This window comes from Ceratina calcarata, unplaced genomic scaffold (assembly GCF_001652005.2).
Source record: "Ceratina calcarata isolate Rehan_Ccalc_2016 unplaced genomic scaffold, ASM165200v1 scaffold289.2, whole genome shotgun sequence".
Taxonomy (NCBI): Eukaryota; Metazoa; Arthropoda; class Insecta; order Hymenoptera; family Apidae; genus Ceratina; species Ceratina calcarata.
In genome coordinates this window covers 824,453-849,676 of record NW_017151272.1, presented here as the reverse complement: position 1 = coordinate 849,676, position 25,224 = coordinate 824,453, and the positions used below count along the sequence as shown (strand labels likewise).

Below are 25,224 nucleotides of genomic sequence, written 5' to 3'. Positions count from 1 at the left end.
TGCAACTTTCAAGGGAAATCATAAATAGCTGATTCGAGTCGGTTCAACTCTCGCATATCAGTGTTCCAACGGTGCAAGAATCTCAAAGCGGAAGTGTATAACATGAGGATATTGCGAGGCGCGCGTTGCGCCGATGCCATAACTTCACCTTAAGTATAAAATGTAAAATCCGAATCGAGTATTAAAGAATAATTCTGCAGAATTCTGCAGAATTCTGCGAGCGTTGTAATGTTTCACGGAAAAGCGGTCGAAGCGCAGTAAACGCATTCCGAATGGTTTTACGGTATTTGTTTTGGGCATCGTTGCGTGTCGCGTGCGTAAATTTTCATCGGTAACTATCGCACGACGGCCGATTGGCGAGCACCGCGCGTTTAATTATCACTTAACGTCCGAACGTTTTGACGTGACTCGACAAGGGTAATGAACGTTAAACGCGGTGTGGCAAGGATATCAATTAATCGGCCTAACGGTGTGTCCGGGTTGGCTCGGCGAACGAACGCTATAGTAATTTACGGCGGTCGGACCGATATTACAGGTGCCGTAAAGTGGATCACCTTCGCGGGGCTGACCCGACTCGTTCGTGGCGTCAAATTATCCTGTTGTCGGATTCGTATTGGGACTCGGCTCGTAGAAGTCTTTGATCTTCCGAGGTTTATCGAACCGTGTCGAGAGGAAATGCGCTGGAGGACGTAGGCATTAGATCGGTACACGACTCGCGAGCGCAATTACAGAACAATGAGAGCACCGCTGTCGCGTGTACACGCGACAATAAGAAATGTCCTTGGAACTGGGTTAAGAAACTTTTTACACGACCCCTTGGCCGTTTCAATCGAGACCCCTTTTTTTTATTCGTACACGCCGGTAGAACTGTGACTCGAGAGAAGCTCGAACGTAGGGTCGATCGCGATTGATCGCAAAAGTGGATCGCGAACAAAAGGTGTAAGAACGTCTCGAAGGCGGCTCGTATTGAGCTTTTGCACAGGGCGGTAATCACTCCATTCAGATATTTAATTCGCTTAAAGAGCGTCGTCGTTGGACCGACGCGCTGGGAGGGCCGCTTATCAATCTCTCCCTGCATTTTTCGTTGCCCATAAAGGAACCCCGTTGTTCGTTACTCTTTGACCCAGTCAGGGGCGAGTGTACTTAAACGACCATAAATCAGCCGTCGGCGAAGCGAACTTGGAATCAATCCGCGTGCGCTATTCTCGGCGCGGTATCCACGCGGTTTTCGAACATCCGACGGACTTTGGTGAGCGAGGAATTTCGTAATGACACGGGAACCGGGTCGTTGCTCGGTGGTCCCGCGAGGTTCATGCAAAAACATGCGAATCGTTACACGTAGCCACCTGGCCCGGTTGATCGAGCAACCTGAGCGAGAACACACGATTCCCGTAATCGAACCTCGTATGTACGTACACGAGGACACGTTGCTGAAACGAAAATGGTCATTATTAAAATCGTGTCTCAACGACAGGGAGCCGAAATTCACAATGAATCTGGACTGATCTCGTGTCTGAAACATATCGAGAATCCAGTTGAAGCAGAGAAACTTGTCATCCTTCAAGAAATAATTCCGATTGCTAACTCGCCATTTTCGTTCTGAATAATGACATCGTTCGGCTCGGTTAACCGGAATTTGCATGCACAGTGACACGCAGTACGACCAATCGTCCGACAGGGTACAGAAAAATTGTTGTATACACTACGGTGTATGTACTTGAAAGAGTCAAAGCGCGCAAGTGGGTTAATGGTGAAGTCCACGAGAGAGCAGGCAACACACGTGTACACGAAGGCTTCACGCCCGGGATACCTACGCGGGCCGACGCGGGCCGACGCGGTTGATGTTGATCGACGATCCCTCCCGGCCTTGCCGGGAAGGCGGCATCGAGAGGTTCGACTCGTTCGCTGCACCTGCACCCAACTGGGAGAGACCGGCCCCGCAATATACTTTGGCCGGCTCTACCCTCGGGCCACTGCCACACTTTCGTGTAACAACCGGTGCGTCGCCGTTTTTTAGTCCTCCTTCGAACGTTAGACGACCGAAACTGGAGCACCGAGAGCGATTTTATCGGATCTAGGAAAGTGTCGAGGATCGTTTTAATCTATAAACAATGCAACTTTTCATGCGACAGTTCTCCAGCCAATTTCATAGTTAATTGGAATCCCTGTTAGGATATCGCGCGTTGCCCGCGGAATCTGGTTAATTAGTCATTTTAAACGCGGCATGTAAATGGAGAGCGCGATCTTGAAATGTTTCCATTCGCGGCAGAGGCGATTCCCATGCCGTTCGCACGTGAAATTAGCGGTTAGAACGTAAGTAGGAAAGGAGATTACAGTCGCAATGTCGTTGTCGGTAACAAGAAAATTCCCCGCGATCGTCCGATTAGAAAGTGCACCCGCTAAAACGTAAATGAACGACCTGCGTCCTGCTGCTGCTGCTGCTGCTGCTCCTCCTCCTCCTTCTACTCCTCCTCACGAGTCTTAATATTTTAATCGTCTAACTTTCTCAATCAAGTTTGCTATACGTAGAATTTCCAATCATTTTCTTTCATCCAGTCTCGCGCCGTCGCTTCGTTTATTTGTCAAAAAGAAACAAGTGTGTTCAACGTTCGTTCATGTCCGACGAGATTGCTACCATTCGGATGTCAATTGGCGTTGTTCGGATGTCGATGGTGGAAAAAAGATCGTCGACCACCTGTGGATAACTATCATCCGGATCGCATCGAGAAAGTAACGGACGAAACGGGGTAGAGGCATCCCTTCGGTCGAGATAAAACCAGAAGACGACTTCCTGACGACGACGACCGAGTCTTTCTGGAAGAATGAGATACGTCTCGGCCGTGGAGGAGGAAGAGGTGGCCTAGAAACGGTGGCTCTACGATCTCCGATGGGTTTTCAGGCTTCTTCCACCTCGTCCAGTCTGCACCACTCCACGGTCCGGCTGGCCATCGTCGTCGCCGCCGACGATGATGGTAATGGTAAATGGCCCATGGAGAGGCACTCCGGTCCGCGCCTCCACTGGAAACGGGAGCACGCCACGTGAAAGTAGGAAGGGGAGGCTATAGCCGGACCGACGTCGCTTCGTGCCGCTCAGTCGTTCGTGGACCTCGAAGGACGATAGAGGTCGAAGAGGGCACTTCCTCCTCTCGTTCCTCATAAGGCGCCACCACCAACACCACCACCACCACCACCACCATCACCATCATCACATTCTTCTTCTCTACCATCTTTCGTCCGCTCCTTTTCGACCGGGTGCCCAACGAAAGAGAGGGAAGTACAGATAAACCCCGTTGCACGGCGCACAATAAGATAATCGTTCAGCCGTCCGCCTACTGCGCCTTCGAGAAAGTTTACTCTTTAACGACGTCGTTGGTACACGATCGTGGGCAAACGTACCCGGACGGACGGTTCGTCGACAGCGCGAAGGATGCAGCGTCACGTCTATCTCCTCGTTGGGATCGTCCTGCTGTGTTGCGTCCAAGGTCGGTATTCGCTTTTTAACCACCGCGCCAAGTATCGCTCCGGTGAAAGTTCGCAACAGGTCGATCTGCTCGTTTCACCCGTACTCGTCCTTCGTATTTTCTCCGGCTGCGTTTTTTCCCTGCGCCAGGACCGATCACGGATATCCTGCCCGTGAAATTGATCGATAATCCGTTCCCGTCTACGCTCCCGAACGCTTTCACGGTTGGCTAATTGAGGAACATATGAACAAACGGCGTGGTCGTCACGAACAGACGGGTCCATTCATTATTCGGTGAAGAGTAAAACTACGTCCGTGCGTAACGCTGGTCGATAATCCGTCGAAACCGTGCGTTTTCACTGATATTAATGTCAATTGTGAAACGCGGTCGGTCCCGTTCTCATTTCCTTACCGCACGCGATCGGCTCTGAACGGATGAACTCGTATACTCGTGTTCGATCAAACATTTTCGTGTAGACAGAACGATGCATCAGTTAATTGAAACGAGTCGTAAACGAACTGGAGGGGATTCAAATGGGGTTCCAAATTGTAATTGGACGGACGCATTAGGACGCACTACGATTGATCCCTTGGATGTGGGTCAGTTTAACGAGATGCAAAATTCAAAAGCTGAAACTGAACGTGTGTAGGCGTCGTTCTTTTTCTCTCAAACAAAAGCTTCTTCCGGAGCTTTTACCGGTGTTTCTGTATCGGCATCCCCCGTTTCTCGGCAAATGGTTGTTCGGCCAGAGCATTCATTGAATTCTCGGCAGGCAGTCCGGTATCTCCAAGTGCGATGCTCTTTCAACCGGAGGTGAAAAAAAAGAACCAAGAGCAGCCAATGGTTTTTCGTTTTAATCTCCCGCGTGTCCGCAGCCTCGTGCACGACCAGCCGACTCACGGGGGCGAGTTGCTTCCTCTTTCTGCCTTTTGCCCTCTGCGCGTCTACCTCGCTTCGGACTGTGTACATTTTATGTTCTCGTTCATCGGAATGGATGGTTCGTCAAACTCGAATGGTTTTACATGAAAGAGGAAGCGGAGATTGTACGAGTTCATCTATCATCGTACAACCTTGTTTTGTTTTATAATTTCATGTCTTGGTCGATCCACAAAATATTTACGATATCTCGAACGATTTTGCACCAAGGAGTCGATTTACTTTTCTTGCGCACGCAGTGTCGTTGCAATTAGTAGGCTAATTTTAGTGGATTTATCTTATGGTCAATCTGGCGAGTGCATAAGGGTCGTTGAAGTGTTCGACCAGGCACGTATAACTCGTAAAACGGCAAGTTACGGGTGGAACTCGCCTAATTAAGTATGCTGATCGTCTGAAAAAGCTCCTCGCCGGTATACGTAATGGAGATTCCGGAAAGGGAAAAAGCGTTGCCCGTTGTCGGTAGTCCCTGATAAGAACTAGGAAATTCCGTCGCGTTAACGATTATGCATATGTATTTCGTTTTAATCCGGCGGCGGTGAGACCCGCGAGTTCGTTAAAACTCTAAACGATACAATTAGTCGGGCCGCGTTTACCATCGACGTTACGGGCAAATTTTCATATCACTTTAATCGGTGCCATTTTCCCGCACGCGGGAATTTAGTGAATGATGGCGTGCGGCAAACGAGTCTTGTGTATCCACACGGCGAGAGTGGATATACGCGATGCATGCAATTTGTCAAACGCGTGTACACCTGTTCGTCCTTTGACACGGGCCGTACTCGGGGAGCCGACGTTAAACCAGGTGACACGAAAATTGATGCCTTCTTTCACGAGGAAGAAAGCGTCGCCGGTAGAAACGTTCTTGTTCCTGGGATTCCTGTCCCGGCATTGTGCAGGCTCGTAAAAAGATCTCCAAACTTTCTTAAAACTTTGAGGCTCGGGTCCCTCTCGCCTGGAATCCCGTCCTCTTATCTCTTCTCACGATCGGAGATCCGAGAATTCCCCTGAGCTGAGGGAATCTGTTCCCTTTGATCGGATATCAGCGAGACAGACGAATTCGCTCCGCTCGATATCCGTGCGTCTTTTCAAGTCGCGAAAACCGGTGTGTTATCATCGGACATCGGATTGTCCCTTATTGAAAGCGGTCGAGAGACCCGGGAGGCGTTTCAATAAAAGATGAGCTTCTAAATGCGTCACGGGTCTCGGTTCGTTGACTCCCCGCGATCGGATTTCGGTGACCCGATTTCCCGTTCCTCCGCCAGCAATTAAATCCGTCTGTTGGCGTATAATAAACGGAAATAACAAACGGAATTGCTAGAAGGTGTGGAGAACGTCGAAGAAAAACAAAGAGCGAGATGCTCACTGGGTCGTATTCTGCAGGTCCGTCGGCTATGAACCGTGCTCTCATGCTCGAAAGGGCTTCGCGTTCATCCGGGTGGAAAAAGGGCCGCGCGTCGCTTCCCGAGTCGATCTCATGTTTATTAATGCGTCGATTAAACGAGCCACCTGATGATCCGAACAAACTGAAAGGGGTGCCAACGACAAACTTGATTCGGCAAACGGTAACGGTTTCCGCCGTCAATGACCATCGCCCTCGGCGAACTCGTTGCGAAATCATGTTCCATCACACAGATTCGATTGAACCAGACGGGTGATGATCGTGAGATCTCGTTAGGCTTCACCTGACGAAAGGTAATAATTAATTCGTCGCGCGTGTAGTCTCGAAACCCGGACAATCGGCGATCGTCTGCGACGTTCGAACGTGATTTTCAGGGAGAACGCGCGTGCCAATTAGCGCGAGTCTGTTTCGTAATTACACGTACGACGGTCGATTACCTGTTCGGGCATCATCCTGGTTTACAACGAACTCAATTACACACCTCTGCGCGCGTTTAAAATAGAAGAGCGCGAAAATTGTCGGTGAAATCGGGTCCGATCTTCAATTACGGCGGTAACGATCACGTCGATCCACGCCCCGGCCGAAAGCCATGGTTTTTACGTATCTCGAACCTGGTAATTCGTTTCTTTGGAGAACGAGCATTCAGTTACCGTTATTCGAAAATGCTTAGAAAATATTTGAACGGCCTGGTTCTGTGACACCGAAACCAGTCAGCGACCACTGGATCTCTCGGACGAGCTCTCGGCCCGGTGTTGGTTGTTGCGACAATTTTTCTTTCCGATCACTTTCGATGCGCACCGTCGATAAAAGTAATTCTCTCGGCGTAATAGCTTATGGCTGTAACCGTGCTCGGTGCAAAAGTCGAACAAAGAAAAAGTCGGGTTCCTTGAGTAAACTGTGCTGGAGAGATGCGTAAGTACGATTTTATGCTAAGTGGAGAGGCGTCCGGGTTATGTAGCATCGGTCCGGGCCGGGGAGCACGCACGGCCAGATGCTATCGGTACAGTTTTCTCGTCGTCTGGGCACTCGCAGCCTCCTAGGAAACGTAAATTATTCATTAAACCGCGGCGCGAACGAAACGTGGTCACGTTCTCGTTCGCTCAGCGAAACATTTTTCATCTCGCCGCGGATCTTTTTTCTCTTCCCCTCACCCCCGATGCATTAAAACACTTTCCCGGCCGCACGTTGGTCGCACCTTTCACTAGAAATCGGATTTATCCGCTTCCACCTATCTCTCTCTCGAACATCGGTTCTCCTTTTTCTCTTTTTTCTCTTTTTTATTTACCTGGCATGTACGTATGCACGTGCTTACGGTGGTGCCTCGTGCCACGTTTAATGGAACGTATCGAGGAATCTAGTACGTTCAGAGATTCGATCAGACCGACGGTGAGTTACGCCTTACGAGTTTACGCCCGCTCCTCTCTGACTTTTGTTCGTTCCGGTTGAAAAAAAAATTAAATGCAGGTTCGACGAGACAAGGGATTTGTCCGAAAGTAAAATTGCGAGGAGCAGTAAAAGTTGGAACTGAGTTCTCTCATTTTTCTTCTTTTTCATGATCACGATAAGCGGATCGTGTAAAAGAAATATCGAACTGATCCTCGCGCTAAGGCGGATACTAGGATAAAAATAAGCACGGGAAAAGGTTCTTAAATATCGTTCTACTTGCGGACATGAATTAGCATCGCGGCAAACGATGCGTACATACGTGATTTCGAACGGAGCTCGGGGTTTAAGTTCAGTTATAAGCCGCGTTTCATAATTCAAGATCTGTTTGCCCCAGATACGCTAAAGACCGTCCGCGTCCTTGATCGAGGCTCCTGGACAATTCGATACGGATAGGAAATTGGTAATTTACATATGAAATTGATCTGGTCACGCAACAAATCAGTCGCGGAGTCGTCGATCGGTAAAAGCGCCTACGATTATGATATACGATATGCCGCGGATATTATTAGTATGTGCCCACGTTCGCGCACGCTATTAATATCTTAACCAGTCTGACTCGTTTCCCGTTCTCCTTCCGATCGGCAATTATTATCTGGTCGAACGTGACGTTTAGTATCGAGGTTCCCGATAAGATCACGAAACGGGTTGCCCCGTGGCACCCGATACGCACCCCGTAGCGCGTAAGTGAGAACAACGGATCGACGCGTCGGGTGCACCGTCTCGCGGATAAAACGTGTTCGTTCACAACGCAACTGGAATTGCTGTCGGTCGATTTTCTATACCTCCGACAGACGTACTCGTGATTAAACGGGACCGACCGGTGTCGGTCCCGCGTTATTAGCTCGTCAATCCCCCCGCGATCGGTAGGATCGATCGGACCGGCGAAAAATGAGCAGTCACCGTTTTAATCATCGACCCTTGATCGTTTTGCTCTCTTACCAGCTTACATCAGATTCTTGTTCGAGAGCTGGCTGGCTGGCTCTCCGCTCGTCGAGCCAACCTTCGGGATCGAACCTGATGTTCGGTTCTGCGGAACCGATCGACCAACTGGTCGACCGTCCTTTCGGGAACGACACCGTTATCGTGGCTCGATTCCTTCGATTCTCGCCCGATACTTGGCTTACTTCGCTGACCTGAAGACCCAGTGAACGTCCTCCTCTGAATTTCAACCGCGTCGCTCTTAATTCTTCGTCTTGCCAGTCACAATTAACTGATCGTTCAACAAGTGCTCGACATTCATATTCGATTAGCTTCGTCAAGCGTTTCTTTCAATATTTGATACACGAAATACGACGTTTCACGAAATTCTGTACAGAGACGAATCCGAATCATATTCAAAGATTCCAGTCGTTTCAAAGATTCCATTCTAACTGGATGTATATTTTCGAGGAACGTCGGAGCAGACAGTGGAGTAGGCAGTAAACGAGACGAGAAATTAGATCACGCGTCTAACTCGATCAGCGATAATCAGCGAGGGAGATTGATCGTTAAGATCGACGTAGGCGTTCCTTCACGATTTTCTGCTTACGGTCAATCCGTTGTATCAAGCTATATATACGTCGAACCAGTAATCGTATGCGCATAAAAGATTTCGTGTACTCTCGCGGGAAAGTACTCGCCGAACCCCCGAACTGTATTTACGCTCGTCTGGCAACGAGATGCCCGTCACGTCTGTTCGATGTCAGCTGACTCCGAATCGCGTTAAAACTCGGGGAATCTCCCGGCTATCGGATTTTATATTAGCATGCACGTATCCTCCTGTCTCCTGTTCACTGACGATCGACGGCAGTACAGCAGCAGAACAATAATAGAAACCGATATTTCGTACTGAGGACGTCGTTGCTAGAATTTACTTATTATTCTTTTTCTACAATTGATAGCCTACAGAAATAAAGAGTTCGATCCTTTTTATTCTTTACTCGATGTCCCTGTACAGCTATATAGTAACGATGAAACTGAGCCAGTTCGGGCTTCTGTTAGTTTTCCCTAGGGGGACAAAATTAAAAAAGTAGATGGTTAAATTCGGCGAGACGAGAAATCGTCTATTGTCAGAATATAATCATAAATCAATCCGTCAGTTTCACGCTCCACTTTTCCGGTTTCCACGAGATCTAATCATCTCTCCGGATTAGCGGGTGAGAATGGGCGATGGGTCGCCTCGTTCCATAAATGAGAAAGCCGACCGGGGAGCGGAAACGAGGAGTAGAAAACGGCCACCGTCGATACTCGATCACGTTTTCCGCGATTATTTCATTTGACGCCGCGTGCGGTGTCGAAGGTCGTGAAACCCTGGCCTAGACTTAAGTAGGTATGGAGGTAAGGTCGAGGTCACTTTCCTCGGCTCTCGCGGTGAATCACGGGGTTTCGCCCGCAATTAATGGTCATCACCTAAGGACAAAGCCTTTCGCTACATCTGATGCGCGAGGTATCAATGAAAGATCGTGATCGTCCCGGCTGGCCGGCCGGCCGGCTGGTCTATCAATTTTCCCCGTTCGACCAAGATACTGCAACCGGTCGCGTTAAATCACGCTCGTCCGTTCTCCTAGTAAAAGAGAAAATGAACATAACGCCGTAGCACGGATTCGACTCCGATCCGACGGCTAAGTAGGATCGAGGTCGCTTTCGATGCGCACCTCCGATCCGACGAAACAGTTGTTAACGCGATAGATACTCATTCGTCGATGTCAATGATGGCTGTTGGCCAATTACGTTCGATACCCGTGCGTCTCGAGTCTCGTTCACCTCGAAATCTGTCGCTTCCGAGCCGCGAGCACGGATTCAATTGCAGTTCGGTGGCAAAGTAGGATCCAGGTCGCTTTCGATGCGAAACAGAAGGCGAAACAGTGGTTAATGCCGATAGATGCTCGTTGTTCGATGCTGGATACCCACCGATCATTCGACACTCGGATCTCTCGAGTCTCGTTTTAAATCTACCCTCGCTACGTACTTATTTACGTTTGAGGAAATTGCGCGTATTAAAGGTAATCAGAGTAAAACGAGGTAAGAGGGACGGTGTATTGTGCGATTAACTGGAGACGCATCACCGCGTCCCAGAGAAAGGGTAATTATATCGACGAAGGTCGACGTTCTGACCAACCATGACGCGTTCGATCGTTGAACCTTTTTCCATCATCGACGATCGCGAATTAACTGTCCAGTGACGTCGTCGAAAGTGTCGACGGGATGATCGATGTGATCGAGTACGGCACACGGTTCCATTTCATATACTTTGCTTTTACTTTTATCAACGTGGATCATTAAAGGGGAGGTATCGTCGGTACTAGCCGAGTCACGCCACTTTCTATGCGATTTCGCAGAAGGACTCGAGTAATTAAAATTCGCGAGTAATCCCGAGCCATCGTGCTCATCGTGCAGTCGCTTGCGCAGATTTACCGTTTGAGGAAACGCTTGCTCAAGGAAATATCAGGTTACATGTGAAACATCCTGCGAGGATTCCAAGGGCCGCTGCCGGCACTTGGATATTCAGCTATGATAGCTACACGCTCAGTGACTAGTTCGTCCCGCGTGCCCGTGAACATCGATCCCAGAAATTCGAAATGCACGAAACGCAAAATTACCGTTGAGTCTCGGGACGAGAAGGAACCAGCCCGAAATTCTTTCAGGGTAACGTTATGTATAGTGTATCCTATTCCCGTTATACAAATCCATGCGACAAATGTACACCTGGCGAAGGTGAATGGTTTGCTTAAACAACCACTCGAAAGTAGACCGCCGATTTTTATGTAAAATAGGATATTTAAAGAGAGTCTCGTCTTTTGAACGTTGCAATTTGTAGTCAGATTACCAGTCACTGTACCATTTCTATGCATTATGCGCATATTTCATTTCGTCCCGGGATCCGATGTGTATCGCGTAAAATCGGAATGGTTCGTTTATATTAACGGTTCGAACGAATATTAATCGTTCACGGTTGAAAGATCCGGGAACAGTAGTGGATTCGTGGCCGCACGCAACGATCGCGAATTCTAATCCGAGCCGAAACACGTGTCGAACGCAACGGGCATTCGTTTCTATCACCGTTTCCTCCTGTAACGTCCGACAACGCGAAACGAGTCCCGGCGAAGGAACGCGTCGTACACGACGCGCGAGGTGTCCGCGACGACACGAGCAATTTCTGCGAAGATAAGCGAGCACGCGACGCAGGGCAGGGAATCGCAGGCGGCACGCGACGATTAAAAGTTTGCAGCCAAGCCGAGCGGCACGCACGATCTTCCGTGAAAGAAAAGCGCACGCTTCGGAATTTTCGCGCGGCTACGAAAAAACGCCAAGAGCCGGTGAGGCACGTGAGCTACCGTAAGTGTGCGATCGAAGGTTTCTCCGATGTAACGGATCGGCGCGAGGCGAACGGTCTCTCGCTCGCGAGTGCACGCGCGTTCACGTGCACACACGATCGTCCAGCTCCTCGTGGGAGATCGAGCCCGATCTGGGAGGTAGTTTTTTCGCCCCAGTACTCCACTTACCACTCGCCGCTTTAAACCGAACGAAGCGACGATTTATGGAACGCGACTCGTTTGTCGTGCCTTCCGCGCGATCGAGCGACACACATACCGTCCCGTTTTTGCAGATCCCGGGGCCTCCTCCTGCCCTCTTACACGTCAACGTCGGCTTCTTTCTGACACGGTTACTCACATTAATTTTCAATAATTCACTCGCTCGTTATTCTACTACGTTTCCTCGATCCAGTCCCTGCCCTGCGCGACCAATTCTGTCGTTCAGTAAATTCATTATGTCCTTTTGTCAAATCGATGACAAGTGATGATTCGTTTAAAACGAAGATGAATCTCGCGAGCGTCCTGCTTCTGTCTAATAAAACACGGTTTCATGGTCGGCTACGGCCGTGTCATACGGCTTAATTAGTTTTTTGTTCGCTTTCGGAGAGCAAAAAAGGCGATTGTACAGTTACTGCGTATCGGGCTGAACCGGTACTCCTTGATTAGCATTTATGGTCATTGTTTCGGGTAGAAATATCGCATCCTCTCAAGAGTCGAAGCCGCGATGCGTCGCCGCGTGTCACGTACGTAAACCCGTCTGGACCACAAGTAGTTACCAGCCGACTATTAATTAGTTATTTAGTCATCTCGCTGCCCAATGTATTCCACGGTTAATCGTTGCACCGCGAAATTTTGCGAGCGTTTATGGCGATCAATTAAAAACCTGCAACATGTAACACATTCGATATTTTTTACGCGTCGCGTGCATTCTCAATTATTGATTACATAAACGACGCGGACTAGTACTAGAGTAACGCGTGAAATTGCTCGACGATTTTAGTACGAATTGTTCGTCGCCTTTATCGAGGATCGAATACGGAGCGAAACGCGGTATCCTCGGACGATCTTTCTGAGTGATAAATCATGCGAGCGTACCACGGGACTTTGTCTTTCCCGCGAATCGCGTTTGAACCGCTTCTTTACGACGTTATCGGAACAATGGTGAAGCCGGGGCAGGAAATGGGATCGTTTCACCGCGATACGGAAGTGCCCGTGATACACGCCGTCGTTAACATCCCAGCTTCTTTCGTTGTCTACCGATAAAGTATATGAAACAATGATATTGCTCGACGACGCGAGCCAACCGCAGCTCTCTTAACTATTTTAAAAATGCAACAATTTTATATCGAGTGCAGAATTTATTTCTGACACAATTGGAAAATGAAACAAATACTTGGAAATTGTTATTCAGAAATACCTATAGACTCACCTCTCCTAGGCTCTAACACTTTTTCTCGGACACCTTCCTATAAAGGTTTTGAGAAAATGAACTTTGGATATCGAGGAAAAATATAGGGAAACCGTGGAGGATGACGAGTATTGATTAGATTAGATTAGGGATGAAAAGAATTCGCGTGTATAACAATAAAGAGTTGAAAAGTCTTAACATTTGATACGACAAGACGTTTTCGTTCGACGATGTATCATTTTTGGAAACGACCAACGCGACCTGTTGGCGTGCTAACGGAAGCCAAGGTTCGTTAATGCAACGCAACGTGGACGTATTACGGGACAATGCTATGAGGAAGACGAGATCGTCTCGCGTTGATAGAGGCGGGCCGGTTACTCGGAGAATATCGAGCATGCTACATAACGTTACAGAGGCTTGAACCGAGAAGCACGAACGACCTTTTATACCGTGATCTCAATGCTATCGATCGCGAATGATTTACGCGGCAGCTCCTTTCATCCCGGAGGAGATACTGTCCGGCTCACGCGATCATACGTGGACAGATCGACCTCGAGAACAGGACTGTTTCAGGATTTTAATTAATGGATCACCTACGCTGATCTCGAGCCTCGACGTTTTTCACAGATCTACCATCGTCGGAACCTAACGCAACGATCTCATTGTCCCGCCACTTAATTAGACTAAATTAGGAGGAAAGTAGTATGACCGGTTGACAAATGGAAGTTGGAAAGTTACACGATCGTTTGAATGAACACGCGTATCGCCTATTTTTCGTTTCACTTAGGTACATACGGACACGACGACGTGTGGTAGTCGGTGTTAATTAAGTCTAAGTCACAGGTAGAAACTGTTTTGAATGGTTCGCGAGCTCCCCGGAATAGGAGTAACGCTGCAGCGGCGGCGATCTCCGCGGCGATCTCCGCGGCGTTAATTAACTTAAACTTGCCAACAGATTGGTCCGTTCCGATTTCACGGCTCGCAGCTGCTCGTTTTCGCAGTGCGGCATCCGCGTAGGTATCTCGCTCCCAAGAGGAGTAGATTGTTTCTCATTCGGGTTGGTTTACACGTGGCAACCTGTGTCGGGTTTAATTGACACTGGCCTCTGATATTGCCACTTAAGATTCACGAGACGTGTTCGTTTCGCGAATCGTTTAATTATCCATCGTCGTATCAAACGTTCTGCCATTCGAGCTCCTACGCGGTGCGAAATCAGTACTAAGTATCTCGAGTTGCTCGTATCGTTGCGTATCTCATGTGCAAATCTCATCAGTCGTATCGTAAAATTTGTGGGATCGACAAGCTCTGTCGAGTATCTAATTCTGATGGAACCCATGAACGATTCGCTTGCGATTTGCGATTCATCGTTCATTATACGTGATTTATGTGCATGCTCGTTGACGATGATACGAGGGTACGATACCAGTGGATTTACTCATTTTTGCCGGTGGTGTCCTCGCGAAAACGAGAAACAAGAGTCGGCGGCCCGCGCATTGTTCGTTTTATTTATGAGCCACAGCTTATTCGTATCAAATCGTTCCGGTTCGTTAAACAGATCCTTATTTCCCCGTTATCGATCCACGGGAGCATGTTCGCTCTCCTCTGGTTTCGTGGACGAAAAATCGCAAGGAGGATCAACAGCGTCCGACCCGCGCCACGGTCGCCGTTGCATCCTTGCCGTGGTTCACCGACCCGCATATTTCTCTCCCTCTCTCGTTTCCTCTCCGTTTCTCTCCCGGGTCCTCGTTGAAGCAAGTGGCGGCGTGCTCCATTGTGCATCCTCCGCGTGCATGCACGCGCACGCTCGCGCGACCCGTACGATTTCTACCGGGGATATAATTCGATCAGCATTGTTCGCCAATCGCCCCACGCCGACCAGACTGCTCGCCCGGTTATTGCCATAATTGATTCACTTAATCGCGTTCGTGGGAGTGACGGACACCTCCCGCTCGTCAGCGCGGCTGACCGCGCGTCCACTTGCCGACCGACGTCCGCCTCGTTTCCGAAGAATCCGATTCCCTTCGAGTACTCACTGCCAGACCGATTGAGACAGGCATTTTTCATAGACACGTGCTCGGAGAGATCTACGATCGTCTCAAAGTATACAGACTCGACGATCGTGATTGTCGAGTCAATCTTCCGTTCCCTCTGCTTCTCGGTAGCTCGGTTTTTCTCGTAATCTACGGTTTCTTTGCCTGTAGCCGATTAAACTCGCGCGCCGGACCATTAATCAACGCCGACGATTTGTGCGACGCGATTCGGTACCGTGAAATTCACGTATCCGCGAGTATTTCTTGGATTTCTTTCGCGATTCGTCGACATCGTCGGTACCACGCGATGTCTTCTGATTCTCAAAACTCAGGTAATCGGTTGCATAAACGATGAATCGATCGTGCTCGCGAGGCTGGTACAGGAAGGAAACCGATCGTTCCGCGTGGCGAACGTCGGCGCCTTTGTGAGATCTCGCCGAGCAGGAAGAGCCGCGGTCTCCTTCTATCACAATGCCTATCTAAACTATCTCGGATTTTCTGAATTCGAAGATTCGCGGATTCAGGGCGGCAAGCTACGAATTACCCAGCGAACGGGATATCAAACCGTGCACGGCCTCTGATCGGCCGCGATTCCAGCAAATTGTGTCCCGAGGAGAGAAGAGAGGGTCCGCGAAGCCATCGTGATTTCTCGGGGATAAAAAAGCTTTTACAAGCTGGCGCGGCGCGATGCGTGACTCCGATCGCAGATAAATTATCGAGGAACGAGAACGAATCGTCCATTGAGCTCGTCATTGTTCACTTGACGTTCCGGTGACGACCAGAACGTACCGGTCTACGAGTATCACCGAGTTTTTGCACCGCCTCAATTGCCACCGTTGTTAGATAAGGAATAATGTTATAATGATCGAGGCGAGCGAGGGGGAACGCCCCCCGTTTCTTCTTCGTTACTTTTCATTTCCTTCAATGTTTCCCCCGGATAATTGAATCCTATCGGAAGATAAATCGTCCGTATCTCGTATAAACTCGCTGCCGATGCCGATTAGTCGCACGATCGGCTTCTTCTCTGTTTAATCCACCGCGGTGTGTACCACCGCCACCGGTGTGACCGTGGGCTCCTCCTTCGGCTATCTTTAACTGTACACCTCGATTTTATAATTTGTTACATATTATGCGAGCCCGCGCCGTAACGACCGTAGTAAATCCCGCGTGCTGTTGACCCGGCGATCGCTGGACCGAGACCGAGCCAAGTCGGACCCAGAGATATCCGCGGCGAAGGGTCAACAGGAAGCAATTAAAGTTTCGACAGAATCTCTCGGCTTAATGTTGCCATTACGCACACCCGTTGCCGCGAAAAAGTTTCGTTCTTTCCGGCTTGGCCCGATCGTATCGCTCATTTACCGCGGCGTAAGAACCGCGACCCTCGTTCAATTTATAGCTCGAATGAATTACGCGGGTCGAGTCAATAAGAAGTACCGCGTACGGTAATTCGCTGTTCAGAGGTTTTATCAAAATACGTCGGAAACGAGTTTATCTCGTCTAAACGTATTTTGTATGTATAACGACATTAAACGAGTTCTAGCTGTTTCATCGGCAAGTATTTTCCGGTAGTCGCTTCCTTTTCTGTTTCCACCGCAATTACGTTATTGCTGGTTTAAGAAAGGGGACCTTATACGTATCCGAGGTAACAGTAAATGTTACTCGGATTTTACGACGCCGAGGCAAACAGCCGCTGTTCGCGAACAGATCGATCAAACGTTAACCACCACGGTTTTAGCGTAAACTGCAACGTGCCTATGTAATTTCTGTGCAGATTTGGTAACCGGCGCCTGTCCCAGGATATGCCCACCGAGCGGAGAGCCAGTCTGCGGTAGCGATGGGGTGATCTACGCGTCCCAGTGCGACATGCGGAAGAAGATGTGCGGCAAGGGTAGGGCACTCTAACTGTAATAATTATCATTCGAAGGTTCGCTGATTATACGTTCGCTTTACGACGTCCGTTCGATCCGTCCCTTTGCGCCGTACACCGGCCCGCTTAGAAAACTCAACATCATGTTCGACGCGATGTCCCATGTAACGATTCGCTTAATTGATTCGATTATCGGTGATTGACGAAAGGCGTGACCGTGGCCGCGGAGAAGACCGCCTGCCTGAGATCGAACGGTAGCAAGTGCGAGCATCGATGCCCGGGCGATCAGGATCCCGTGTGCGGCACCGACGGACGCACGTACTTGAACAAGTGCATGCTCAGGGTCGAGATCTGCCGAGTCGGCATCGAGCTGTCGCATCTCGGTCCTTGCAACAACATCTCCGCGCACAGGGAGAACTGTCCCGTGTCTTGCGAGTTCGCGCCGTTGGACGGACCGATCTGTGGGAGCGACGGGAATGTCTACAAGTCCACTTGCCAAATGAAACTGCTTACTTGCGGGTACGTTCGCAGTTGCGTTCTGTCTCGCGGTCGAACGTTCTAAAACGTCGTATCATTTTGTACAGGCAAGGCGTCGTGCGTACGAACAAGAAGCACTGTCAGACCACGAGACACTGTCGCGAGTCGTGTTGGCGCGGCGCCAAGCCGGCCTGCGGCAGCGACGGCATCCTCTATGCGAACACCTGCAAGATGCGAGCTAAGAACTGCGGGTGAGCATCGTCGATCGAGATTCGTCTTCTCGTATGGGAATCAATCATGTCTTAATTCTTAGGAAGCACGTGTTCGAGGTGCCGATGTCCTACTGCGTGTCGCTGGAACGGACCTCCGGCGGACAGGCGAACGCGTGTCCTCTGGACTGCAAGAACGAGCTAGAAGCGCCGACCTGCGGATCGGACGGAAGCGTCTACAGGAACGAGTGCGAGATGCAGATGCTGAATTGCGGGTACGTATCGTGTTCGACGATTGAAATCGATGAAAGACGTCTAACGTTTCATGGTTCGTCAGGCAAGCGAGGAGAAAGGTGACGGTGGTCGATTTCGAAAAGTGCCGTCCGCGTCTGACCAAGTGCACGAAGCAGCAGCAGAAATGCGGGAACGAGGTGGATCCAGTTTGCGGAAGCGATGCCAACACTTATCCGAATCAGTGTCATCTGAACGTCGCGGTGTGCTTGTAAGTTTGCATTCTATTAATTAGAAGTAACCGTACGAGAAGTTAATTAACTGTACCGGGAAGCTATTACTGGTAAACGTTTCACATTATGTGTATCGGTTACGACGATCATTAATAATGGATCGGTCAGTCGTTGATCTCGGTCGTTACCGTTGTCTTTACAGAAAGGGTATTCAATTGGCTCACGTCGGCGAGTGCACGACCTTGAGGGAAGTTGAACAGTGCCCCGAAGACTGCAGCGAGGTGCCCGAGGAACCAGTTTGTGGAAGCGACGGGAACGTTTACCGGTGATTAACAGCGTTATTTGGATTCCAAGACGTTCGGCGCCGAGAGTTTAACACCGTGTGAATCACGAACGCTCGTTTGACGAGCACTTGGTAGTTTCTTTAAGAGCGATAATAAATAACAGTCTCCTTTTTTTTAAACTAACTCACGGAACGCTCGACGTCTACTATTTCTCGGAGAAATTCGCATGTTGAAAATAATCTATTTACGTGCGTTTAGATCCCTTTGCCATCTGCGGCGCGAGACATGCGGTCAGAGGGTGGTTCAAGTTCCAGCACAGCATTGCCCCACGACCGCGCTTTGCAATCAGATCTGCAGCGGAGAACGTCAGTTTGTTTGCGGTTCCGACAACAAGCTCTATCGTAACGAGTGCGAGATGAAGAGAGACAATTGCGGGCAAGTACAGCTCGATTACTAATAGCGTGATCATCGCTAGGAGTCGGTCGAACTTATTTCGAGTGTTCCCGATTGTTTGTTTCGTTTAGGAAACACGTGTACGTGGTCCCGATGAAGAGATGCATACAAGGCTTCCTGTTTCGAGGCTGTCAGAAGATCTGCCCGCCCTACTACGATCCGGTTTGTGGCACCGACGGCAAGACCTACAGCAACGAATGTTTCCTGGAAATCGAGAACTGCCGCAGTCGAAGTCTAGTTACGAAAAAGTATCACGGCCTCTGCGGCCAACCGACCGAAGAACCTAAGAATTATTTGTACTAGATTAATCCAATTCTATCCTCATTGGAAACTTCCTCCTCAAAAAAGAAACTGCATATTCCAAAACGATTTGACTATCGTACGATCCGATCCTACGACGTATCCTACGATCTCGATGCTACACTTATGAAAAACGAATCAACCGACAGGAAGCGTCGAGCTGGAATTTTAATACCATGTGTCTTTCGAAGGAAAAAGTTATTTCGAGGAACGAGAGCCTCGTTAAATTGCCCGAACCTGGCTCGAGATACCCGTTAATCGACCGCAATCGAGATTCTTATTGTCATTTCCGTAATCGAACCGCTCTCCCGTATATTTGCATCGGTCGATCATCGATAATCAAGACTGTAGAAGCGACGGCCAATTTTCAAGGTACGTGTTCGGCATTTTGAATGGTTATACGCGCGCGAATTACCCGATCCCCGTATTTATTTCGCGTTCTCCGTTTTCGGATCGCAAACGATCCGGACGTGACACAAATATCCCAACTTGAACTTCATGATCCCCCCCGACATCTTCGCACATTTACTCACCGAGTAAACTCATCTTTATTTATTTTAGTATTATCGCTAGACTGCGGATTTTATGCATTTATAAAGGTACGAAATAAATATCTGTCTAAAATGCATTCTTTAAATCGATGAACGTTTCACTTTGCGTACAAATCCGTGGTCTAATTATTACTGATTATCGTATCATCTTTGCATCATTTGTTTATCGCTATCTGCTACGGTAACACGAATAGTTCCAGAAACGTATTCTTATTCTAATTGTAAGAGAGTATTTAGCTGTTGTAACTCCCTCAGACATGTGATGTGTGTTCGTACTATAATTATTATCCTTACCATCTTACCCTCTTATTTATTATCGAACATACGACGATTCTTTTTGTATCACTAACATACATGCTTCAAACGTCAGTAATAAACTATATATGTATATTTTAAGGTAAAAAAATGATGCAATCACTCTTTGAAAAAATTATTCGATCTCTGCAATTGCAACAATTTACATTTGAATTTCAATTGTATTTGATAGAACGGTCGGTAAATGGCAGCACCGTCGCGTAAGCGGCAAGATGGCGTCACCGCAAGATGGCGGAGACGTGCAGTGTGCTGCACGGATATTGACAGGCAGTGAAAGAGCATGGCGTCCAGTGTTTACGACAACTGATCGGGGCCGATCGAATTCGCAAGACCCGGGTGTTTTGTATATTATCCGCGATCCTACGTTTGTCACGGTGTCTTCACCGTCATTGAACCGCGGACTGACCGGCCGTTCATTTCTCATCAATACGGCCGTGGGTACAGTCGTCTCGGTCAGTGAGAAACGTGTGCTCCAGTCCCGAAAGTTTCGGATCAGGTGGTGGATTTGCCGTCGACACGGGAGTGCTTTGAGAGCGGACCACTGGAACACGGTATTCGTCCTTATCGTAAGTACAGATCCCTGTTCTATGATCGAACGAAAAAGCGTGGAGACTCGGCGAAAACTGGGCCACGTCTTTTAAACAATGCGTAATAAAACGAAAGCAAACGACAGGAGAGGCCATCTTTGAGCCTCTCCGTGTGTGTTTGTCACGCCGGCGAGACGGGATCGCGATTATGCGAGTCGTGTTACATAAAATGCAACCGTCGGATGACACACGGGATAACTTAGGTAATCGTTACGCAAGAGGAAGGGCTTCCTCCTTGCTGTTATCGTCCTGTCGGACGTTTTCTGCCCGAGGTTCATCTCGAACGAAAACGTCGACGGAAAGTATCTCGTTCGATTACGTTGATACTGTCCCGATTTTGCTTTGACTTACAATTTTCGGGTACTGTCGAAAAACTTTCGCCCGGTCGCCTCGTCGTAATCGAGGGTCCGAGAGTCGTAACGATACGCGTATCAAACGAACGTTTTCAGTCATGAATCGTATCTTTATGTGTTCCCCATTGCTACCCTCCGGAAATTCTACTTTTGCTGGCACTATGTTACTAGGTTGCGTAAGCGTCGAAGATAAATGAATATCGATCAACGGATTGATTGAACACATTCAATTGTAATGCCAATTCGCTACAGACAATTGATAAGCCAAAACGTTTCTGGCTTTATGTCGATATGTGAGCAGACGTTAGAATTCCATTACGGAATTACTTGTTTTCCCCTTGGGAAACCTAACGAGTGCGCGTGACTGACCCATGTAGAATTAGGAGTCTACAGACGAAAGTAAGTAACGTTTAGGAACGATGCCTGTTTGCCTCGTCCACCTTTCGTTATCTTATCATTATCCCCGACGTTAATGACGTGACCGGTGGCACTGTTTTTACGTGCTTGACGCGCGTCTGGAAGGAATTCAAAACGTCCGTCGCACATAATTAAATTTATCGATCGCGCTCGCGCGCAGCTCGAAAACGTGTTTGCGAATTCGTCCTGGTTTTCCCTCGTCGTTCCTCGTGTCTGTCCACGACAACCTTGGAAAGGAGACGCAATGGCGTCGAAAAAGAGGAGCACCGTCGCGTATCGATGTCGAATCTCTCGCGGGATAAATTACATAATCGTCGCCGGACGGCCCGTTACGGAATATTAATTTTACCAGAGGCAAGGCCGTAGTCGACGATCCTGGTCTCTACCCGAGCCTCTGTAACGCGATTCATGCTCGAGCGAATTCCGATGCGTTCTCCACGCTCGCACGCGATTCGTCCCGATGCGAGGGAATAAAAATAAACGATGTCTCCTTCGCGAAGATCGGTCGGCATTACTTAAGCCCATCTGGGCGCTTAGGGTACAAAGAAATCGAGCAATGAAATCGTCCTCGACCAATCGCGGCACCACGCCTTATTAAACGAATTTCCTACTGAATTGATCCGTAGATTGCTCAATTGACGAGTATCGTCGTTCTTTACCAACGTACGTACACCGGTTATCAAGGGTTTCAGTGTAGTTATTACAAATTTTATGCGACTTGGTCACTTCTCTCAGGAGATCAAGTAATTAACGTTTCTGCTGCGATACCAGCAGAACTGGTATCGCATATAGCCGCCGTGTTACGTCGCAGAGTGGGCACAGGTAGGAATAGGTATTTCTCGTTGCGCTTGGACGGTCGATCATGTAACATCGGGCGTACAGAGGAGGAATCGAATCCGCTCCGCTGCGGCGTGTACGCGTAATGCAGCAATTACCCGAAATTACGCGAGCGAGATGAAACGAGCCGAGGCACAGGCCACGATGCCGTTCGAAAATCGAAGCCGCTGATTGTGCGTTTGGCTAGGCGCTTCCAGTTGCACTGAGAATCGGGAACGAAGCGAATCACGAAAAGCATTTCCGTGAAATTAATTCTGACAGAAGCCCACGGTTCGAAACGATCTATTGTGTCTTAATGGGAACGTCACACGCTCCGACCTTGATGGAAGCCAGGGGAATCGACCTCGAACCGGATCTGGCATCCTTTTTTTTATCTTTTCCCTAACGAAAGGGTAATATGGAATTAAATAAGGGAGTCTTGCGTGACGCTCTAAGTCCCATTCTACTACGATTCCAAATGAAACTGGAACGCACAGTCTACGAGCGTTCAAGTGAAGCACGACGGAGATCAATTTCTCTTCGAGTGCCGCATTGTGTCGCAATAAAAATGCTTTTGACGGCCGTTTAAAGAAACACGAAAATAATGGGAAGCGCGTCCCGTCGGGCGCGATTTCTATCCAACTGCTCGTGCGGCGCGCCGCGCCGCTCCGATGAAGAATGTCGCGCGTTCAGCGAATATTTCTTGCACGATAAATCATCGATCTCTGCCTCGTACGTGTTTTCGGCCGGTTGCCAGTTAATGGCGAATGCCCTGTGAAGCTAACGATTAGAGCATCGTAATCGGAACTCCGTGCTCTCCTTGTTTCCCAGCCAAATCAAATGAAAGCCCGCCGCCGCAGACGCCTCCGACCCGTTCGCGTCGTTACCGTGCGCGTCTATTCGATTAATACGCGAATCGTTGCATCGAATATCGTATTTAACGTCTGTGGCTGGTGCATCCCGACGACAAATAGTAAAATGAGCAGTATCGTCTTTCTCGAGATACGAGAAATATCTCGTACATAAATGTGCATGCGAAGATGACGAATATTTTTCATCACCCTCGTATCGAGTCGCAGTGTCTCGCGCCCTGTCGTAAAATCGATACGCCCGAACAGAAATATTCCACCGGCAGACCCGACCGGCTTCTTCTTATCGGTGACAGGATTCGTACAAACTGGAAACACGGTACTACGCCCACGCGGCCCGCTTCCGGTCACGCGATTTCGCCTCCGATCGATCGCGATCATCGCGGAAGAAGACGAATCTCCTCGCTCGGTTTTTTTTTTTTATAATCGAAAGAGGAGAGATAACGCCGTCGGGTTCACGTACAAACGTGCCGTTATCTCGCGGTAGCGCGCGTCGGATGCTTTATTTTCATGGGCGAAACCGGAAGCTCGGGGTGCACCACTGTCACTGGCCACTGTTTGTCCTTCGCGATACGTCGCTTATCTTATCCGGTTTAGTCCTTTACCTCTGCCGTCGGCGAGATAACGCGGTCCGCGTGGTAAATTGCCCGATCTCTGCTACCCCACCGATATGATAAATCTCTACCGTTAATTACGACTCGCCTGATGTTACGAGCATCGTTGATCGTCGCCGACGCGGACTAGAAATAGTTTATTCGCAGCTGGGAACGGAACGCGTAAAGAGAAAAACTGTGGTACACGCGATGCCGGCGAGTAGATAAGAAAAGCGGAAGCAGCTCTTTGGTAAAAGAGCTGAACGGTCACGAAGTTCATGGTTGTTCTCCTTTTTACGGGAAAACTCGGGAGCCGAAGAGAGGCAACGGCCTCGGGGCATTCGATGAAACTACGGGAGCCGGAAATTTGAACAACCGGCTAGCCGGAGAACTTAGCGCTGTTCGACCGGAAGGAAAAGAGTACGCTCGACGGGATTCACCTATCCCGTTGCCTCGACCAAGTCAGATACGGTCGATTAGTACATCGGCAGGTAGTGGCCCGAGCGGATCGAGTGTGTGCGTCGATTAACGAGGCTTCTAATTAATTGGCCCCCCTCTGTCTCACGGATCGTACCGGAAAAGAGGAACGCGCCGCGGATCTTTCTGTTCTTACAGGATAGTAACGTTAATTACCGTGGTAAAATCACTGATACCGTCTCGGCGATCCGGTCGAGGCGCGACGACTGGAAATTATTTCGACCGGAAGCTCGAACGTTTCGAAACCATCTCCAAATTTCGTTCCGGGCTAGGTAAATTCGTTTGTAAGAATCGATCGGACAGAGAACGCGATTCATCTTTCGCGAAATCAGCTAATTTGGCTATTACGTACGGAGAACGGTGGAGCAGCTTACTCGAAAGTCTGCTCTCGAGGCAATTTAAACGAGCGTTAGGGAATCCGTGATTCGTTTCGTTCATCGAGCGTGATCCAGTTACCGGGCAATTACGGCACTTTCATTAGCCAAGTTTTCCCGTGATGCAAACGCGGCCAGACGCGGACGTCTACACGAGTTTTCTTCTTCTCTATTCGCGCGTACGCGAGACCGTGTGTACCCTATTAGCCATTGTGAGCCGACCGACGAACTCGCTTGACCTTTGTCCCGGGGGTTCAACGCTTTCCGTATCATCGCGAACATCCTCTTCAGAATCGCTGGGCCACAAATTGGTGTAAAGTACCGGAGCGTCTACCCGTTTCTCTACGTCGTCGTCGTCGTCGTCGTCGTCGTCGTCGTCGTCGTCGTCACCGGGTTTCGTTGTTCCGTGGGTGGCAGCGACTCGCACGTTGACTCACGCTCGCGTGAGCCGAAAAATCTAGGTTGACACGCTCGTTGTTCGGAACGATCGTATCTCTGTACCAAGTTCCGATGAAGACGCGTCTTTTGTCATGCAAATGTGTCGGAGACCGGTCGATTTGGACAGAAGCGCTAGGAAGTCGACGGAACCCGCGCGGAGTGCGAGGATCACGGTTTCAGGTTGAACTTTAATGAATTTCAATTGATTCGTCTTTTCCTCTCGTTTAGGAGAGCACACGCAACGTGTCTCCGCGTCGAGGACCGCGACGTGGACCAGGTTTATGATACGGACGTGACCTCGACTTTATTTTTTTCACCGACATACGATTCTTATGCAGTTTTAGTCCCGCGTTTACGACTACTATCGTTTACGACCGGGAAAGTCTGGGCTCGATTGCGTTTTCCTGC

General features: G+C 49.2%; 2 protein-coding genes across 4 annotated transcripts in view; both read left to right on the top strand.

The window, feature by feature from the left end:
* The window catches only part of LOC108623700 (agrin), a 44,660-nt gene extending 25,023 nt beyond the window's left edge, over positions 1 to 19,637 (top strand). For 2 of the 3 annotated variants that reach the window (XM_026812580.1, XM_026812579.1), the window contains exons 2-9: positions 16,744 to 16,860; positions 17,049 to 17,358; positions 17,424 to 17,567; positions 17,630 to 17,800; positions 17,863 to 18,027; positions 18,192 to 18,314; positions 18,532 to 18,708; positions 18,798 to 19,637. In XM_026812580.1, the coding sequence (XP_026668381.1) occupies positions 16,836 to 16,860; positions 17,049 to 17,358; positions 17,424 to 17,567; positions 17,630 to 17,800; positions 17,863 to 18,027; positions 18,192 to 18,314; positions 18,532 to 18,708; positions 18,798 to 19,029 (1,347 nt within the window). In that variant the 5' untranslated portion in view covers positions 16,744 to 16,835 and the 3' untranslated portion in view covers positions 19,030 to 19,637. Of the gene's footprint in view, positions 1 to 2,939; positions 3,483 to 16,743; positions 16,861 to 17,048; positions 17,359 to 17,423; positions 17,568 to 17,629; positions 17,801 to 17,862; positions 18,028 to 18,191; positions 18,315 to 18,531; positions 18,709 to 18,797 lie in introns of those variants that run through there. The other variant, XM_018022395.2, reaches the window with a different exon arrangement.
* Positions 19,638 to 20,114: 477 nt separating this feature from the next.
* The window catches only part of Fak (protein tyrosine kinase 2 Fak), a 36,689-nt gene continuing 31,579 nt past the window's right edge, over positions 20,115 to 25,224 (top strand). The window contains exon 1 of the mRNA XM_018022473.2: positions 20,115 to 20,458. The gene's annotated coding sequence lies outside the window, so the exon portion shown is untranslated. The remainder of the gene's footprint in view (positions 20,459 to 25,224) is intronic.